Source organism: Symphodus melops (assembly GCF_947650265.1).
Source record: "Symphodus melops genome assembly, chromosome: 2".
NCBI classification, from domain to species: domain Eukaryota; kingdom Metazoa; phylum Chordata; class Actinopteri; order Labriformes; family Labridae; genus Symphodus; species Symphodus melops.
In genome coordinates this window covers 27289317-27309666 of record NC_136692.1, presented here as the reverse complement: position 1 = coordinate 27309666, position 20350 = coordinate 27289317, and the positions used below count along the sequence as shown (strand labels likewise).

The 20350-nt window shown below is 40.4% G+C and overlaps 2 protein-coding genes across 3 annotated transcripts; one reads left to right on the top strand and one right to left on the bottom strand.

Annotated features, from left to right (window-relative positions):
* The first annotated feature begins 1173 nt into the window (after positions 1-1173).
* LOC306820729 (uncharacterized protein) lies at positions 1174-15989 on the top strand. Its single transcript, XM_079338670.1, has 14 exons — positions 1174-1288; positions 4253-4298; positions 4648-4795; positions 4869-4926; positions 5752-5833; positions 6494-6606; positions 6794-6962; positions 9178-9308; positions 10052-10135; positions 10248-10277; positions 10398-10466; positions 10603-10710; positions 10978-11085; positions 12387-15989. The coding sequence occupies exons 2-14, from the start codon at positions 4253-4255 to the stop codon at positions 12507-12509; spliced, it is 1269 nt and encodes a 422-aa protein (XP_079194796.1). The 5' UTR covers positions 1174-1288; the 3' UTR covers positions 12510-15989.
* A 295-nt stretch (positions 15990-16284) lies between these two features.
* tmem109 (transmembrane protein 109) lies at positions 16285-20104 on the bottom strand. 2 transcript variants are annotated; one of them, XM_079337423.1, is made up of 4 exons: positions 19985-20102; positions 19734-19921; positions 17844-17946; positions 16285-17701 (listed from the first exon to the last, which is right to left on the bottom strand). In XM_079337423.1, exons 2-4 carry the CDS (start codon positions 19833-19835, stop codon positions 17328-17330), a joined length of 579 nt encoding a protein of 192 aa, XP_079193549.1. In that variant the 5' UTR covers positions 19836-19921; positions 19985-20102; the 3' UTR covers positions 16285-17327. The 2 variants fall into 2 exon arrangements, with proteins under 2 accessions (XP_079193549.1, XP_079193548.1); XM_079337422.1 differs by having other exon boundaries at positions 19734-20104.
* Positions 20105-20350: the final 246 nt, after the last annotated feature.

The following is a 20350-nucleotide window of genomic DNA, read 5'->3' as shown; positions in this document are numbered from 1 at the left end:
GTGATCATGATGATTTTTACCTGATTGTTATGAGTTATTTTTCTGAACTTGTATTCAATCATTTGATGCAGCTTGGATACAATCAAATCTATTTTAAAAAGCCAAGACACTTCACAAACTTTCTTAGAGTCCATCCCACCGATTTACAACCACAAATACGATTATTTTCAATGTTTGAGTAAATTACACAGATTAGCATCATGAAAAGTTGCCAACACATTTTAGAAATTTTAAACATTGGCAATAAATGTATTTCAGAGAGTCAATGAGATGTCTATCCAAAATGATTTTTGACATAATTTTACAATAACAAAAGTATAATATATAAGAGTATACTAAGTGTGTGTAGCATGTTAGAAAATGTATTGAAAAAAAAAACGTTCACACCTGAAACTTTGATAATTTTCAATTTTAATCAATAACTTTAAAACATTGTCACCTGAGTCAGATTAATAATTAAATAATTATAAATAATTATAATTATATTCATTGATTGAAAGAATTATTCATCTGCAGAGTGGGTAAAGTTTTGAGGCTGATAATAAACCTCACCGTTTCATTCACGGTCTCGTCACAGGGAGGCTGTGGTTGTCATTTGTTGCCTCTAGAGGGCGCCAGTGTGATTCTGACTTAGTGTTAATTAACTCAAGAGTGAATAATTCATTGAAGGTGTCTGACCAGAGCATTGCAAGTGAGAAGAAGGATTTTAAATTCTATTTGAAGTCAGTAAAGAGAATTCAAAGCAGGAGTAATGTGGTCCGGTTTCCTAGTTGGAGTCAGAACATTAAGGGCAGCATTTTGGAAAAGTTGAAAAAGTCTTCGGAGACTTACTAGAGCAGAGTGACTTTACATCACTTTTTCTCATGAAATAACTGATAGAATTCTGACTTTATGTTATTGAAATCTGGACTTTATCCTGTTGGGACTTTTCCCCCCTCATACTATTAAGACTTTATTGTCATATTGTCTTACTCTACTTATAATGCGGCTTAATAGTGATCTTTTTTCTTTAACGCTGCTCCAACACTCCCTGATCTTTTCAGTCATTGATGAAAAGCCCGCTATAACTAACCTTCATGGAGAGTTCTCATATTTCCAACGCCACATAATGCATCACTTGTTGGCCGTTCCCCCACCATCATCTCTCCAGCACATAGCTCCAGCATAGTGTTTGTTAATGAGTGTGTGTGTGTGTGTGTGCATGTGTGTGCAGTGTGATGCAGCAATGAAACACTGAGCTGAGAGTGTGTGCTGAGCATTGACAGACGGAATATACTTGCACGAGACGGTAAGAGAGAAAATGTTTTTGCACAAAGGGGGGTTAAGTTTATGTGTGTGTGTGTGTGTGTGTGTGTGTGTGTGTGTGTGTGTGAGAGAGTAACATTTTGTTCCGCTCGGTGTAGTTATCGGCTCTGTAGGCTATTCTCAGTCTGGGGGGCTTTTAAATGAGCAGCCCCCCAGACTGAGACATGAGGCGTTCATGTGTCTGCTGCCACAATGATTGAAGTGTAGGAATCTGAGAAGATTTGATGATTAAATCGACGGATGAGCGGCCGGTCGGGTTTAATGATCGGTACACATATAAACAGAATTTAATTAAATTAATTACCGATGATTCTGTCCTTGATCAGTTTCAGACCTTAGTCTGAATCAAACACACACGCGCACACACACTGTCTGTGGTTGGAGCCCCGCCCCTCTGCGCTGTGCCCATGAACACATCCCACTACCCCCTTTGTGCGTAATTGTATTTTAAAGGTTTGTTAATGAAACGGGGGGGGAAAAAAACAACAGACAGTGAGGAATTCGCTCTCCTTTGTCTTCTTCGTGTCTTTATTATTTAGCCTTCACAGGGAGTGGCACCCTAGCCCCCCCATCCTTTTCTTTTTAGGGCGGGGGCTAGCGAGGCCTTCAGGAACTGTCGGAAAAATGACCACTACCATTTGTCGAGGCTGAGGGGAAAATCATTCTCCGGCTCGGTTTCCTAACAGGCTCGAGTGTCAGCCCCAGTTTGAAATCAGAATCAGATTTGTAAACACAGTTACAAACGGAAGACTTTTAGTTATCACCAATGTAAACACAGAAATAAACATGCAAAGAATTGAGGAAACAGCAGAACAGATCAAAGTTAGGTTATTGGATCTAGTTAAGATTCAGTTTGAGCATGAATGTGAAGATTTGCTGGCTCAGGGCAGATACTGAACTGAAGCATCAGTGTGTCACTAATGTTGTTTGATTTTTATTAGAACCATACCAAAGTCTAATATTCTGTTATTATCTTGTAGTGTGAATATGTAAGTGCTCAGTGTGTCACAGAGAGCCTCAGAGGAAGCGGGTTGGAGGTTTGAGGTCTGATGGATGCTCAGATATTGATTTATTTTTCTCAGTGAGGGCTTTTCCTACTAAGTTTACCCTGAATTAACTTGATGTTCATAATGGTCCCATTTAGAGTCAAAGGGACCAGAAAGAGGGGAGAAGAAAGGGTGAGGCTACCTGTAACTGCAGGCTATTTTTCAGTGAATTATAGATTATTATTCTTTAACAGATTATAAACTTCATAATGGTTCCTGCTTTTCCAGAGTAACATTCAGAGCTTCGTGCAGGACAGGAGAATATCTTTTTTCACAATGTTCAGTATCTTTATAGGATGGCCTGCCCAGGTAAGGTCCTTTACCTGCTTTTTGTAAACATAACAATGAGCATGGTCTTGTTACCTGCTCTTTTGTTAATGTTAACAGACAAACAGTAAGGTCCTTTACCTGCTTTTGTAAAGTGTCTCGAGATAACGCATGTTATGAATTGACGCTATATAAATAAAGATTGATTGATTGATTGATTGATTTATGAACTCCCCCGGTGACACTGACGCAACGTTTTAAACGTATTGGTACTTCCAGGAATCTGTGTGAAAATAAAGAATACGATATTACTTTATTGATCCCCAATGGAGAAATTCGGGCAGTGCAGCAGCAATAAAGAAACCAAAAAGTCAAAGACCGAATAAAATTGTAATATAAATACAATTTGACAAATAGAAGAAGAAGATATATACAGAAGACTCTCTTTTATTTCTAATTTAATCAAAGCTGTGATGAATGTTTCTTTAATGTTTTCTTTTTTTAAACCTGAAGTTCCTTCTCTGTAACATGCACGATAGTTTAATAAAACAGTTAATATAGAAATGATATATGCCAGAGAAGCACAGTGAGTACAGAAGCTTCTATATTTGTCCTCAGTGGCTCTCAGAATAGACAGACAGCTGCAGCCTGACACTGATCCTGTTTCTGCAGCCGTTTACGACACAAACTCACCAAAAGTTCCAGGTAATCGACATTTAAGTCTCTGAAACTTTCAGGAACTTACCTTTCACATGAAGTCCAGCTCTAACAAATCTTAACACTGTGATGCGCTGTGTGTTAACTCCTTCTAATCCAAACTTAAGAGTTTTATTCTTCAGTGGTCATATTTTATATTAATCATGATTCTGCAGCTTTGCTCCATCAACACCTCTCCCAATGAACACAAAAACATGTTGTCATGTTTGTGTTCAAACTTAAACCTTTTGATATTTTAAATCTTGATTCTTATGTAATGCTTTACTACAGATCATGTTTGATTCTGTAGCAGACGTCATGATTTAGAAACACACAGTTCATCACTACATTCACTAATGAAGCTGAAACTCCATATGCAAAGAGGAAATGTATCCAGAAACAGTGCCGCCTTCTCTCGGCCTGAGGTCGTGTACGATGGACTGGAGGTGAAGTGTAAATCTGTCCTGAGGTCTGAAGAGTCCAAATTTGACTGTTCTGTTCAGAAATAATGGACGCTGCATCCTCTGGGCTAAAGAGGAGAGGAACCATCCTGCTCACTATCAGAGCTCAGTCTAAAACAAGCATCTGTTTTGATGTTGGGTTGCATTAGTGCAAAAGGCATTCCTCTGTAGAGACAATACAAACTGCGGACCTGCACATAATATGTCCCCTTTAAGACAACAACAAATCATTTTCTGCTCGTGCAACAACAGCATGGTGACGTAGTGAAACAGTCTGGCTGATAATCTGGCTTTCCTACACTCCTGTCCTGTCACCCATTAAAACAATGTGTTGAATTATGTTGCTTGAAATAAGAGAATCGTGAAGGAGATTAATGAAGCATGCAGCCGTGACATTGACACAAACTTCTCCTCAGTTCACAAACACTTAAACAGATCCTGCTGTGATGAAATCTGTCTGTCTCTCTGTGTGTTCAGATGATGTGGAGGTGTGTGCTCCTGCTCTGTGCTGCTCTCTCTGTAGGTGAGTAACATCATCGCTCTGTTCGCTGTCTTTACATTTCACCTCCCTGACGGTCAGGAGACAAATCAGTGTTACACAAACAATGCACTTTAATCATTAAATAACATCTGCTTGTGATGAAGGGTCTCAGATCATACTCACTGATAAACACACTGATGCCAGTAATGTTTTTTATTTGTGCCAAACTGACAGTTTTAAATATGAACCTGTGGGCCAATCAGGAAACAGCTTTGAATTAAATTTAAATAAATGTGATGGATACTCATGGCCACGTCTCTTAACACTCTACACTGTGAGTGTAAAGTGTGTTTATTGTTTATCAGCTGTTGTTGTTGTTGTGTTGTCTCAGAGTCATACACCGTCCATGACCAACACGAGCGTTTGGCCCACGGTCGACAGCTGAAGATCTACCTGCCAAAGAACGTCGATAAGCTCGAGTTCACGCCCGCTGATGAGCCCAGTAAGAACTTCCTTTACTGGGAGAGGGGCCACTCCAGGTGAGACACACTGGGAGGAGGGGCTTAAGGTGAGGTGTGTTACCATGCTAACGGGATGTGTTGTCCTCTATAGGGTCACCAAAGGGCGAGTGTCAGGGACAGGAAGTGACCGTCGCTGGTACCTCGACAAGGTGAGGCTCAGTTTGTGGTTGTGATTGGAAAGATGTCATAATACTGAAAGGGGAATTCAATCTCTGTGTTGTCTCAAGGTGTAATTATCAAAGCATATAGCTGTAATGATACTTGAGCACATCCATAAAGCCTTCCTCTGCTTGGAGCTGCACTCTCGTGGTGATGAAGCTCAGTTCTGTCTACATAAAGAGGATGAGCGAGGAGGGGAGGGGAAACTTTTACTCTTTATTTTGAAGCCAGACTTTTAAAAAAAAGGGATTTGACCAATCAGGGAGCATGCCCCCTGATTGGGGCAAAAAAAGGACAACTCAAAGTAACACTCACATCCTCGTCAAGGTAACGACTCTAGACCTTCACACATGAGGATGAAGCCCTGGTTATATGATTAATAGTAATGCCACTTAAAGACTTTATTTACAGACCATTCATTTTAAGTAGTTGACAGCATTGACTATTCATGAATTAAGGTCTACTATTTTGTTCCTTGGCCCACTGTAAACCTCAGCGGTGTCTCCCTTGAATAATTTCCCTTTTAAAAAAACTTGTTTTCCTGATCACCAGAACATTTGAGTGTGATGTTTCTTATGAATACTGAGGCACAGTTGGCACCAACTCTCAGTGGACAGTCAACTGTGAGTGATGGTGTTTGTGTATAAGACAGTTTTGACAATAAGGCTGATTTTGTAAATGGCAGAATAATGGCTAATTTAACCCTTTGTGTGTGCTTTATGGATTCGATGGTGTCTCTTGGACTCATTTGTAAAGCACAAAAGCTACACAACCCTTTTTCAGCATCCCGCCGTGTGTATGTGTGTCTCCATCAGGTGACCTATGAGGACCAGGGGATGTACACACAGAGAGACTACTGGAACAAGGAGATCTCCATTATTAAAGTGGCTGTCACACGTGAGTTAGCTTAGCATCTTTTTTTTTATCTGTGATGCTAAAAAATATTCCCCCCTCCACATACCGTTCTGAACTTAAGCAGCGAGCGCTGCCACTGCACTACAGGCGTCACCGAAGAGAACATTTACCGTAACAATGGCTGCCTTCTGTGTGTGCAGCTCGCAAAAAAAATTGTTGTAAATCGTGGTAATTTAAGTCCTGTTTGACATAGTTATAGGCATCTAAGGACTTATACACCCTTGGTTTGTTTTTACACTTGTTTATTTTATGAAAAAAGAGACGTTGTTCAAACTTTGGCAGACCTGACAAATCATCCATCCACAGACTGAGGCATTTGGCAAGTCTGCTCCAAATGAAATGAAATGGACTTTTTCATAAATATTCAAAGACTCAGATTATCTTCAGCCCTTGACAGAAGCAAGCCAAAAACAACGTGCTAGCTCGCTTGGCAAATGTGATTGGAAAATATTTATGCCTCCAGCTATAAGCCACGTCTATTTAAAAACACTTAATGGGTCTATAGAACATAAAATGATATACATGTTAACAACATGCTTATAACCTAGCATCTTTATAACACTTGTATGACACGTGTATGACATGACAGTACACAACCTGGATGTAACCTGTTAATACATAATCTGACGTGTTGTGTTGTAGCGCGACGTAACTACGTGAAGTGTGTGGCAGGAGAGACTCTGGACATCTCTCTGGAGGGACTCGACATCGCAGACAGCTTCCTGACCTTCAGTGGGAACGTCAATGTCACTCTGGTGAGATTACAGGAGGAGATTTCAAATAAGGGAGCAATAAATGGATGATTGATTTGTTGATTGATTGATGGATGGATTGATGAAGTAATAATTGATAGACGTGGTGGGGGATGCGTCATTTATTCTTATATTCCATCCGAGGCTCAGATGTAGAGGAGTGATCCTCTGAAACGATGTGTCTCCCCAGGTGAGTGAGGGGGCTCGGGTCTCTCAGGACCTGCCGGACTACTGGGACCGTGTTCGGACTCACTCCACGATAATCGAGATTCGGAACGTGAATGTCAGCGATGAAGGTCAATATACACTGAAGGACCGAAGGAACCGGTTGGTGTCTGTCACCAGGATGGACCTGACAGGTGAGACACTTGTTTAGTCTTTACAGGTGAGACACTCGTTTAGTCTTTACAGGTGAGACACTTGTTTAGTCTTTACAGGTGAGACACTCGTTTAGTCTTTACAGGTGAGACACTTGTTTAGTCTTTACAGGTGAGACACTCGTTTAGTCTTTACAGGTGAGACACTCGTTTAGTCTTTACAGGTGAGACACTTGTTTAGTCTTTACAGGTGAGACACTCGTTTAGTCTTTACAGGTGAGACACTTGTTTAGTCTTTACAGGTGAGACACTCGTTTAGTCTTTACAGGTGAGACACTTGTTTAGTCTTTACAGGTGAGACACTCGTTTAGTCTTTACAGGTGAGACACTCGTTTAGTCTTTACAGGTGAGACACTCGTTTAGTCTTTACAGGTGAGACACTCGTTTAATCTTTACAGGTGAGACACTCGTTTAGTCTTTACAGGTGAGACACTCGTTTAATCTTTACAGGTGAGACACTCGTTTAGTCTTTACAGGTGAGACACTCGTTTAGTCTTTACAGGTGAGACACTCGTTTAGTCTTTACAGGTGAGACACTCGTTTAGTCTTTACAGGTGAGACACACGTTTAGTCTTTACAGGTGAGACACTCGTTTAGTCTTTACAGGTGAGACACTCGTTTAATCTTTACAGGTGAGACACTCGTTTAATCTTTACAGGTGAGACACTTGTTTAGTCTTTACAGGTGAGACACTCGTTTAGTCTTTACAGGTGAGACACACGTTTAGTCTTTACAAGTTAACAGTGCTTTTCTGGGAACTATTACACGTGCAGGTTTGATCAGAAAACGCTCTGAACTGAATGCAAACAGCAGTTTGAATTTCTAGCGTCTGCCTGAAACCTGCAGGTTTTATCTCACTTCTTTTGGCAACATTTACAGTCTGCAGGTTACACTCAGCAGTGAAAGTAGGCGGGTGTGGTCCAGTGCTGTGAACCACTGACAGATTCGCTTGAAGGACTGTAAATAAGGGAGAGCTGCTGCCGGCCAAAACTAACATCTAAAACCAAACACGATTGCACTTTCAGCAAAGAACACATCTGCTAACGTAATGTCCTGTTTAACATGTCTTCTTATTAATAGTTCTAAGTAACTCTGAATTGATTCTGAACCGTCCGTGCTGTGTTTTGAGCCGTGCTGGACAGAGCCCAGCTGCCTGTCTTTACTGTTAACGTGAGCGAGAGCTTCCTGCAGCCGACTGACATCCAGGGCTCTGAGATATGTTTGTTGCAAAATGTGAAGCAGAGTGAAGTTTGATGTGTATGATTCTGTTTTATTCACACAACACGGGCAGAAGCTTAGACAAGCTGTGTGTAAGTTGATGAGGGATTGCTCCATAACTCATTCACACGGTATGCATGACTGGCTTTGTTTTTCTTTACTTTACTGCTCCTGGGAAAGGGTGCGTTTGATTTATTGTTTTGGGATGTTCGACGTGTGTTTCTTATTTCTTTCTATTCTACAGGTGGTAAAATATTGAAATGTTTTTGTTTTTATCGAGGGTGCATGAAGCTGAGGAGCGATGAACAAGATAAATAGATGAAGGTTGTGATCGTACTACTTCTGACAGATAATCTCCCCCCTGGTTTTACATAGCTCCCATAGGTTCATGTTTACGTTCAGTGAGCAGCTGTCAAAGATTGACCTCTCATACATGAAACAGGTGGCAGAGACTCAAACGCTCTTATACATTTTAGACGTGCTCTTTTCTGTTCTGACGTTCAAAATGACGTCCCGTTTAGTCCGATCGATAAAATAAAATATATTTCAGAGATCTCCAATGTTGGAAAGGTACATTTGGAGTGTCATAACTTAATTTATCTCTTTAAATGATTCAACACTGGTCAGAATGAAACTGTCAGGACTATAAGAGGAGTTCTGATCTGTCCCCACATGTTCTCTGACTGTTCAAATCAGACCAAGTTTGTTTTTATTGAAGCGCATGCAAAGGAATTTCAAGCAATTAGACTGACAGGAAATGTTTAGGGTGTGGCCTAATTCCTGAAATAATCAGAATGAATTTAGATCGCATTTTTTTCATTCCTCTGCATGAAGAAACTCGCTGCTTGTTTACCTGTTATAGCTCAGAAAAGCTTTCATTCTGCTCAGGTGGGCTCATGTTTTATCCAACAGCCTCTCTCACTCAATCTTAACCCTTTATTTAAAATCTCAAACAAACGATGTGATGTGTTCCTTACAGATCAACATGAGTACACAGAGGGGAACCCTCTCATGGCTCTGCTGCTGCTGCTCGGCATCCCTGCAGGGATCTGCTGCTGCTGCCGCAAGAAGATCTTCAAAAAAAAACAAAATACAGCAAACACACTGCAGGTACATGCAAAAAAACACCACACACACACACACACACACACACACACACACACACACACACACACACACACACAATCCACAACATCTACACTCATCATCAGACTCGTACACTGTACACACACCGTCATGCTCTTGTCTGACAATGTAACTGAAACCAGCAGTTTAAATGTTCAACAACTTCCTGCCCCGACTTTTTGTCAGGGCGTTGCGTTGTATAATGGGCTGATTAAAGTCTTGTAAAGTGAGAGCAGAGTGGGAGTTCAGAGACTATGTAGGCATTCAACAGAGGGATAAAGGGAGAGGCTAACAGAGCAGCAAAACACCAACGTATAAAGACAATAACAGTATAACAGTATTATTACATCATAATGATGTTAAACATTATGTGTAGTATTAGCAGTCCAACATTAACATTAGCAACAATTAATGAGAAGAACAGATGATTTAAATTATAAAGGCTGAAGTTGATCACTTAAATATTTATCATAATGATAACAGATGTAAGGCTGATATTAATATAGCTTTAGCAGTTGGAGTCGAGGCGGGGTGTGTGTGTGTGTGTGGGCATCAGGGTGACCACAGCATTGATCCAGAGGAATAAGATGAAGCCTGACCATTAAGAGCTCTCTCTCTCTCTCTCTCTCTCTCTCTCTCTCTCTCTCTCTCTCTCTCTCTCTCTCTCTCTCTCTCTCTCTCTCTCTCTCTCTCTCTCTCTCTCTCTCTCTGTGTGTGTGTGTGTACAGGCCTCTCCCGTTGCAGTCCACCCCCCACCTAATGTTGGTCCTGTCGGTCCTGCTCCTCCCTACAACACTGGACCTCCAGCAGGGGTAAGATCAACACCTTCTACCCAATCTATCAATCAAATACCTCATAAATTATTTCAAAACTTGTCTTTTTATTCCTGTGTGTGTGTGTGTGTGTGTATGTCTGTGTGAACAGGGGTACTACCAAGGGCCTGACCCCAACATGGTACAAGAAGACAATCGTTAAACACACATTATTCCAATAATTAAGCTCAGGTTATTACATCACTGAGGATGTTATTTTAACCTAAGATGTGTGTGTGTGTGTGTGTGTGTGTGTGTTCAGGGTCCTACAGTGTACCCCCCTCCTCAGCCTGTAGGTCCAGGACAGTGGCAGGGCCCCCCTCCCTCCCCGGTGAGCTGCTCTGTTTATAAATGAATGATTCAAATGTATAAATATCAATAATGGAAAATGACTCGATGTGCTGTCATGTTAAGCTTTTCTGTGCTCCTCCTTTTTCCTGACCGGACTCCTGATTGGTCCTCTGTAGGGTTTTAACCCCGCCTACCCCCCTCAGAATGCACCCTACGCCCCGGCTGGTCCACAGTGGAATGGTCCAGCTCCGGCTATGTATCCCCCAGGCCCTGCTGCTCCGATGGTACGACTCCTCCCAAGGTTTTACCTTTGACCTTTAGAGGCTTTAAACTGAGATTATGAAGAGTGTCCCTGTATGAATTGTGTGAAAACAAAGGTTAGGTATTAAATACAAAGACACGATGCGTAACAAAATGAAATATCATAAAACATCAGAAAGAGTCTCAGTAAAGGTATGCACACATCTTTTTGTAGGAAACGGTTAAATGTATGTATTGTGTGTGTGTGTGTGTGTGTGTGTGTGTGTGTGTGTGTGTGTGTGTGTTTGTAGGGCTATGCTCCAGCTTCAGTCATGTACAGCGCTCCTCCAGCAGAGGAGATGAAGATGCAGAACATGGCTTCCTCACCTGCAGACCCCCTGCTAACCACCACAGCACAGGTAAACAAGCGCACACACACACACACACAAATCACGGGAAAGCGGCAGAAGCCACACACACACACACACACACACACTCGCAGGGCTGAAAACGATTGTTTACCTGTGTGAGAACAGGTGTCATGTTGAACATTAAACCTGTTGAACCTGTACATGTGGCGCGCGCACTAAACACTACGCTACCTTCACCCAAGCATTATGTGTTTTAATTGCGAAGAATTCATTTCATGTCCCATAAATCTCTGAAGTGCTGAAGAACATTAAAATGAAAAAAACAGAAGTCAGACGGATCAATATATATAATCAATAACTCTTAAGGACATTTATAGAAAGACAAGTTCAGAAAATTCAAACAAGGCAGAGCTGATTTTATCCAAACCAAACTGAAAATATACTCCACTCTACGTGAGTCAAGGACTGACAACATAACAATTCACCCAGAACAAAGAAACACGGCAAATTTGTTTAAAATACTCACAACACAAAAAAATGAGTGAGAAGATTTACAGTTCCTCCTCAAACCTGTCAATCAATCTTTAATTGTACTCGACCAATTCATAACAAACGTTATCTTAAGACCTTTTACAAGAGAGCGGGTAACAGACCTGTTCACTCATCTTGAGCTCTAACTCTAACTCGGGTCAGAACACATTTTGAGTTTTAAACTGATTTCTGATAATTGATGTCATCTTTTTACTTTTTCAATAAATCTGGGGTTTAATGTCTTAAAATCACATTTTATTTATTTATGTTAACACTGCGTTCCAGTCTTCAAGGAAAATGTGTCATTTATAAATATAATAGTTAATAAAAAAATCTACAAACTGCTAAAGTGTTTATTTTAGACTTTTTGCGTAAGAATAAATAATGTATGTAACATTTTTTAAATGTTAAGAATCACGAATAATACAATTTTTCACATTTAAAAAAAAAAAAACATTTAAAACTTTGCACTGTCTTAAGCTGAGAGTACTTCACTTGTTTAAATTCAAACTTGCTTTTATTTTTTTGAAATAATGTAAGGACCCTCTGGTAGAATGAAGGTAACAACATTAACTTGACCACGGAAAAAGAACTTCAAAAACAGATGAATAAGACAGCTGTGTTGTTCTTTTCCATTACTGCGTCTACAGGGAGACCTAGCGTGCACCTCAAGGGACAAAATAGCACGTGATTAATCGCTACTACAGAAAAATTACTGCATTCATTTCAGACATTAATTAGTCGGAATCAACTAGTTAATGCTGACATCCCTGGTATAGATGAATGTGAACTCATAATTTCATTTGCCCCGTCCCCAGGCTGACTCCGCCCACTCCCCTGAGCCTCCAGTGCCCCCTCCCTCCTCCTCCAGTGTTCTGCCTGCTGATGGTGCTGCCACCTTCCAGATCGACGATGGGAAAAACTCCACCAACTTTCTGTAGAGATGCCGCAGTCCCCCCCCCACCTGTGATCACATCAGGACGCTGAATGGTGCAGGAGGAGCACGCCTCAGTAATTAACCCAACAGGGGATGGAACACCTTGGAGGTGTGGGGTTAGCCTTTGTTAGCCGAGTTAGCATGTGAAAAAGAAGTTTAAAAGGTCCAGGGTCTGTTCAGTTATAGTGTAAGATGAATCTTTCACATCATGTGTTTTATGAAGTAATTTTTAAAGACTGCAGATGTATGAGGTGTCACAGGTTGAGTTATTTTAACATTTTTAAAGACACTCAGCTGAGTGACAGTAAAGGATTACTTTACATTACTGTATTGTTAAGATTTTCATAGAGAAGTGAAAGTCGGTAGTTAATTTAGATCCACATGTTGATACTTTATTTTATCTGTTTAACTCACACTAAATCTGTTTTTATATATGCTCTCCTGAAAATATCTAGATCATTTCAGTTGGACTGCTCTGGATGTTCTCTCACCTGTTCACATATGCTCCTCACAGACGGATTTAGAAGGGGTGGGAGGGGGAGAGGTTACTGAGATAATATATAAAAAAAAAACAACCTGGTAGTAGTGGACCAAGCAACAGAGTCTGCTCTACGGTGCTATCATGAGAATATTTGCCTTCATGTCATGCTACGTGTAGTTCAACGAAAACAAACTATTCAATTCAATTCAAAAAACTTTATTTGTCCCTGGGGTTAATTCAAAGGCACATAGTGCAGTAAATGACAACAGTGCAGGTATACAAAAATTGAACCTATCAACTAAAGAACAGGGAACAACATGCTGGCGAATAATGCAGCCTTTTAATTAAGAGTACAGAGATTGTGGCGGTCTCGTTGTATGTATAAATGTCACTCCCCTTCCTATTGGCTTAAGCTTAGTTGTCCGGACAATGTACTGCGGCGTTCTCACATCCGCTCTCTCTGACTTGCTGCAGATATATAAAAGGGGTCTTTTCACACATACATCCCCTCTGGCAAATATCAGGAGATTTTCAGGAGTTTTCTGCATGTGTGAAAGCCCTGCAACATTCTCATTCACTCCATCATTCGTTCACACATTCATCATGCCACATGCACTTTTACACACACCTATACAGACAGCTTCTGTTTTCCTCACAGCATGTTCATGATGTATATATTGATGTGTGGTCAGGATTAATCTATAGTCAGTGAGAGCTCATTAATAATTGAACGTCTAAACTAAAGAGAAATACCTTAGCATTACTAACAGGTCACAGCCAGAGAAGGCTCCGCCCATCTGCCATATTGAGAAAAAAAAAAATGTCAGAAATGGAGGCTGGAGGTTGCTGTCACATAATCTGCATGTTCTTATATCGTCACCGTCCTAAAATAATGGCCTAAGAATTTTATTTTATTTTTTCTAAAAATGAAGTTTTTGTTGTAATCATCTCCTCATGATGTTGGCCAACTCTACCTCAACTTCTACCCCCGTAGTATAGCGAATATGTCAAGAGGATGGTCAAGAGTGTTACTTAGACCTTTTTAATGTCCCTAAGTCAAAAGACAATGGGCCTCATTTACTAACAGTGCATATGCACAAATGTGTGCTTATACGTGTGTTAGATCTTAAATCTCACTACTCCCACTAACACTACCATGAGATAGCTGATCAGACACACCGGAACTGAAAAGAATTGACCAGATCAGCACTATATCAACGGCATAGAAATGTCCTAAAATCTCTATTATAAAACAAAACCAATATCATTATCATGATGTCCACAAGGGCATGTTAAAAAATTAGCTCAAGTCATTTATTCCTCTTGTGTTTAAATAAATTACAGACATTGCTATCAGAATGTCAAGTCGTCGATGGTCATTAACTTTTTCATTCAGATTATTAATAAATATCATATATTCAATATTTGGCTCAGTTTTTTTTTCTTTTCTGAAAAACCTGAAAAAATGACTGAGGCCATTATTTAAGGAAGGTGATGTTGTACTGGTATACGCTCTATGATAATGTACCTTCATTTATGTAAAAAGTTTATTATTATTCATCATTGTGTAAGCAGTCTATGTCATTTATGTGGTTGTTACAGTGTGTGTGTGTGTGTGTGTGTGTGTGTGTGTGTGTGTGTGTGTGTGTGTGTGTGTGTGTGTGTGTGTGTGTGTGTGTGTGTGTGTGTGTGTGTGTGTGTGTGTGTGTGTGTGTGTGTGTGTGTGTGTGTGTGTCAGGGTTTTTATTACCTGCAGCAATCTCAGATTTACCTGTTCAGATGTTTTTCCTTTGTTGTCTCAAAAATGCAGGGTTTCATGCTCACATGTCAGGTGTGTGTTCACCTGTGTGTGTCACGTGACCTCGCTGTGGAATCATTCCACCATCTGTCAGATCGTGCCTGGAAGTGCTCTTTAGACACACTCCAAAAACATTACAGAACAGTAGCCCTTAAACACAGATTCTGTAAAAACTCCCACCTTCAGTCTTAATAAAAAATACATTAAAAAAGTTTAATTACTATAAATACAGGTGCCTCAGTGAACGCATGTTAACGAATGTTGTTAAAAACAAAAAAATGATTGCTGATCTAACAGATAACGCGTCATTCAGCCCTGCTGGCTCTGATGTTTTACATTGATCCAGTCACACACCGTCACTCCTCTGTTACAACCTTGTGTTACTACCTCTGATACAGCTGTTGACCATATTCACGCCACCATCACACCTCTTTGACATTTACACAGACAGCGAGGAGGATCAGTCCGACCTCGAACAGAAAAAAAGGGCTACTGTTACACACCGTTACACACACCTTTACACACTCGACTCCCTGCAGTATGATGATCAGAGTTCTGCTGTTACCATGGTAATGTTGTCCAGGTAGAGAGAGTCTGTTACTATGGTGATGTGATCAGGTTAAAGAGAATCTGTTACTATGGCGATGTAGTCATGTTGGAGGGAGTCTGTTACTATGGTGATGTAGTCAGGCTGAAAAGATTCTGTGAACATGGTGATGTTACCAGGTTAAAGAAATTCTGTTACCATGGTGATGTCGTTAGGTTAAAGAGAGTAAGTTACCATGGTGATGTAGTTAGCTTCACTGACTCAACAGACCAGGATTACTCTCCCCATCTGGTGTTACAGCAGAGCTCTGACCATGACTAGTGTTAAACAGCAGCTACCTCTTGTTTGGACTACAAACCTTCTTAAAGGTCACATCTGAGACATATCAGCCAATCATAGCGAGGCAGGCAGTATAAGCCTCCTGTAGTTTTTGTTATTAAAGCGTCTTTCAGTCAGCTGATCAGTGCCTGAGTCTGTAGAAACATGAACATGTTCAGATCTAATGTTTCAGTCCCCTGTGTGTTTTTTAAACGTGTACCTGTGTGTAACATTTATCTTCTTAACCGTTGGACTTTATACGCTTTGGGTTCTTACCCCTCATTTATCTCTTCAGTGTCAATACTACAACTTGCCAATAAAGCTTTTTTTTATTTACACAGCTGAACCGCCTTCATTCTACATATATTAACCAAATGTTTTTTGGTTAATAAACATGGTATTATGTTAATAATTACATGTCATGAAGATGAACCAATGATTAATAATCTAAAAATGCTTTTGTTTAAACTCAAAGACATCGGGTATAACTCAAACTGAATAATTCAGAGAACAAAGTATCTAAAAAATAAAACTCATTAAAAATGAAATCAACCTTTGACTTTAAAGGTAACGGAGGACCAGAGCAGCTAGGAATTCTGGGTAAAATTTACCAAGACTCATCCGAACAAAAAGACTCAAACAGTAAAGAGTTTAATCAGAACAAACATGGAATCACATACTTTTAACATTTTATTATAACATCGCTTAAACCTCAACATTCAAATAAAAACAATGGAAATACTTTTTTTTTTTTCTGATGTGAAAGTTTAGAAGAAGAAAAAAAGCATTTATGGATGATGTCCGTGTAGGTCCGTCATCATCCGGGTCATCTTAAACTGGAAGCCAAGAAACCTTTCGAAGGAGAGGTGAAATGTCTTCAACCAAGTCCTGTTGGCTGTGGATCAAGCTTTTGATTTTAGAACGAGAGTTAACAAAGATTCAAACACACACGGCTGTTTTATTTTATGATTTATACCTGAAAGGATGAATATAACATAGAAACACTTCAACCATCAAATGACAAAAATAAATGAGAGTGAGATCTGAAATCAAGTTTGGATGTAAAAAAGAGGAAAATTCATGATTAAACAGAGTTAACAAAATGATGAAATATTTTTCCTTGAGGTCATCGTCCAATCAGAGCAGACTTGACCTCACTTTGACCTTGATATAATAAATCATAAGTATAAAAGGCTCCACTCAAACATGTTCAAAGATTAGAAACAGATGAGTCGCACTCTTTGATACGTCCAGGTGTTCTCGTACCTGTTTGACCGTCTCTTACCTAAAACATCCATCAGCTCATGGAGATTTTATTGCTAATATTTTATTTATATATATATTTTATTTTTACTTTCACTATCTATAAATCCCAATAAATATTTCTGTAAAAGTTGAAGGATGGATTAAAGCAAACAAGAAGTTTACATATTCCATTTTCTATTAATTAATGGGGGGGGGTCTGACAGACAGTTTCTCGTATGCTGAGTTATACTAACTAACCACATCTTAGATTTTACCATCATGCATCTTCATGTAAACAAGGACGGTCAGTGTGGAGGTTTTTATCAAACTCATGTTTACAAACCAAACATGCAGATAACATTTTTATTCAGTTTTACAAAGTTTAAATCCGACTTCAGAGTTCTCAGAACGTTTTGCTGCTCCCCGCCTCGCATCACTCCTCTGTCCTGCTCCACCTCTCCATCTCTCTCAGCCTCCTCTCCAGGATCCTCACCTGCTGCTCCAGGTGAGCAGTCTTTTCCTCCGCCCCAGAGCCACACCCACTCCCCACGCCCAATAGCACGCAGACAAACACCAGCACAGCCAATCGGATAGCAGTGGTGTCTGAGCTCGCGCTGCGGTCGCTGAGGATGAGTCCGAAACCGCCCAGAGCGAAGCACACTTTCAGCAGCCACAGAGTCCGCCTTAGAGTGGAAGCGACCAATCGGAGAGCAAGGGACAGCAGCCAGTAGCCAACGAGAGCCAGGAGAACCCACTGAGCCACAAAGATAACACCGTCAGGAGTCACCGTGTCGACAGAAAGGTTCACTAAGGAGACAGATGGACGAGGAAGAAGAAAGGAGTTATGTTCTGTACTTATTGATCAGTTTCTCAAAACTACCACACTACAAAAACACAGCACTGTCCCTTTAAGAGTTCACACTGTCCTATCAGGTCGTCTGGTGTTTACCTGTCAGTCCAGCAGCCTGCAGCAGGTGTGACACATACTTCAGGAGAATGTTAAGACCGTCAGCAAAACTTCGTGCTATCACAGCCAGAACCTGAGAGAACGCCTGGAGCAGAGCGAGTGGGGTTACATGAGTAAACAGGTATTTATTTATATCTTATATTCATTTACATACATTCAGGGCTCAAGTCATCTTGTTTTGAACTATCATATTACAAACATGCATTCATAACTTTTAATCCCATAAATCTATTTAAATACTTTTAATTCTTTGGGTAGTTCATTAAAGGGATACTTCACCCATTTGCATGAAGCTGTGTATGCAATATGACGCATATTGCATCACATGAAGAAAACTTCCAGGCAAAGAAAAGCACATTTTTCTCGTCTCAGGGCAAAATGAGGGCTGGTCTCACAACCATTCAACACTACTACCATGTTTCTAATGATACACAGCTTCATGTAAATGGGTGAAGTATCCCTTTAATGAGGTACAAAATAATGTCTCCAAAAGATTCATGTATTCATCCCGCAGCAGTGAAACAGGCTGAAATGTCTGCAACATGATCGTCGACCGATCAAAGTGTGTCCACTAAAAGTTGTTGTTCTTGTCCTGCATAGCCTCAGATTGTCTGACATTACATGACAGAAGGGGTTCCTTACTGAGATGGATCTTTTTGTAACCTCACAGGAGTTAATCATCCACCAACTGGTCGTGAATCGTACATGTTTGAAATGTTTAGTTCAGATCCAACATAGGATCTCTCAAACCAAAAAGGACACGAGCATACTAACTAACTAACTGGTTCATGCAGCAGGAGAACAGCAGCTCCTGTCTGTGTTGTTGAAGAGAGCCTGTTTAACAGCTGCAGACTACAACAACTCAGAAACTTTGTAAACTTAATAAGGGGGACATAGTCTGAACGTTTATTTGGGTAACCTGAGTGACTACCCTTTGCACAAAATACAAAATAAACCCATCCAGTCCTTTGTTTGTGGTCTGCATAAATCTGACAACACAAAGAAAAATGCTCTGTTTCATGTTTGCTCTCTTTGTGACATCACAGTGGGATTCTGCTTACAAAAAATAATCTCCCCTCCCCTGGTATCTCCACCCATGGACTCCACCCCCATGGAGCAAAACTTTTGTGGGGGTTTGCCTTTTTTTATTCTCGTTAGTGAACGAGTGATGTCGACCTACTACTTTCTGTATGTATTTTTATGACAATATGGAAAACATTACAATGGAAAACTAACAGGGGGTCATTGTATTTAAAGAGACACACACACCGAAACAGAGTGTTCTTAGAGAGCTGGTTTCTACAGGGTCACAAAACTCTTCTGGTGCATCATTCATGTCATATTTTGACCAAAGCACGGCACAGATGTTTCATTTAGAGCACAGGGGACTGTTTGGAATAATATGCCCTCTTTAAAGTCATTTTAATAGTTCAAATAATCTAGAAGAGATTAAATTAGGAATCATTCTTTATATCTGCTGTGTGATAAAAGACAGACATTTAAGCTGTTGGATAAATAAGGTAGAGATCTCATCAGGCTGTGTTACAAACGAAAGCAGGAAATGACGTCACCCACGCTCTTTCATAAAAAAACTTAAAGTGCTCTCTCAAAGAGCTGAGTGTTCATGAAATACTCTTTGTGTTGGAGGTTTTACAAACTTGATCTCACTTTAAATATATGAACCAGGATCTGTATCATTCACGAGTGTAACTTTCGGTACAAATTAAACTTTTTTTAACATCCATAACTTTGTGATTCTCCTTCTGAAGTTAAACTTTATGAAACATCTATCACTTTGTTTCTCCTTAAACTTTATGAAAACGTGTTTCTCACTTGCACTGAGTTCAACTTGATTCAAAACGTCTCTCTCACCTTCTGCACGGACTGAACCGTCTGCTCTCCGATCAGCCTGCCCAGGTAGGAGCTCCCCTCCTCGGTCAGCTCCGTGAAGGCAGCCCGGAGCTCCTGGATCATCCCTGAACCTGAGCGGCTCTCGAACTCTTTCTCCCCGGAAACGGAGCTCACGAGGCCGCAGAAGAGCAGACACAGTCCGCTGAGAGCTGTCTGCAGGGAGGGGACGCTCATTCTGATGGAGGGGATTAAAAAAACAAAGAGAGAAAAACACAGCAAAAGTCCCTGTTAAGTAGCGAAGCAGGATGTGGAAAAAGAAAGTAATAACTTTCCAAGAGAAGGCAGGAGCGCCCCCCACAGGGCGAAGTGTGCAGCAGGTTTCATCCCTACCCCTCCCCTTGTTTTAATTATTTCACTGACAGAACAGACAGCTGATCATTAATCAATAGTCGATCACTGTGTCCTGCTGACTTAGTTAAATGGGTTTAACGTGTGTGTTCAGGTGCTGCTGGGATTTGTCCTCATAGATCCTGCAAAGACAAAACTAAAATACTCACAAACCCCGGATGGACGTAATAAAAAGCATGATGAGTAGCCTAATAAAAGAAACAACAATTAGGCTAATTAATCTTGACTGA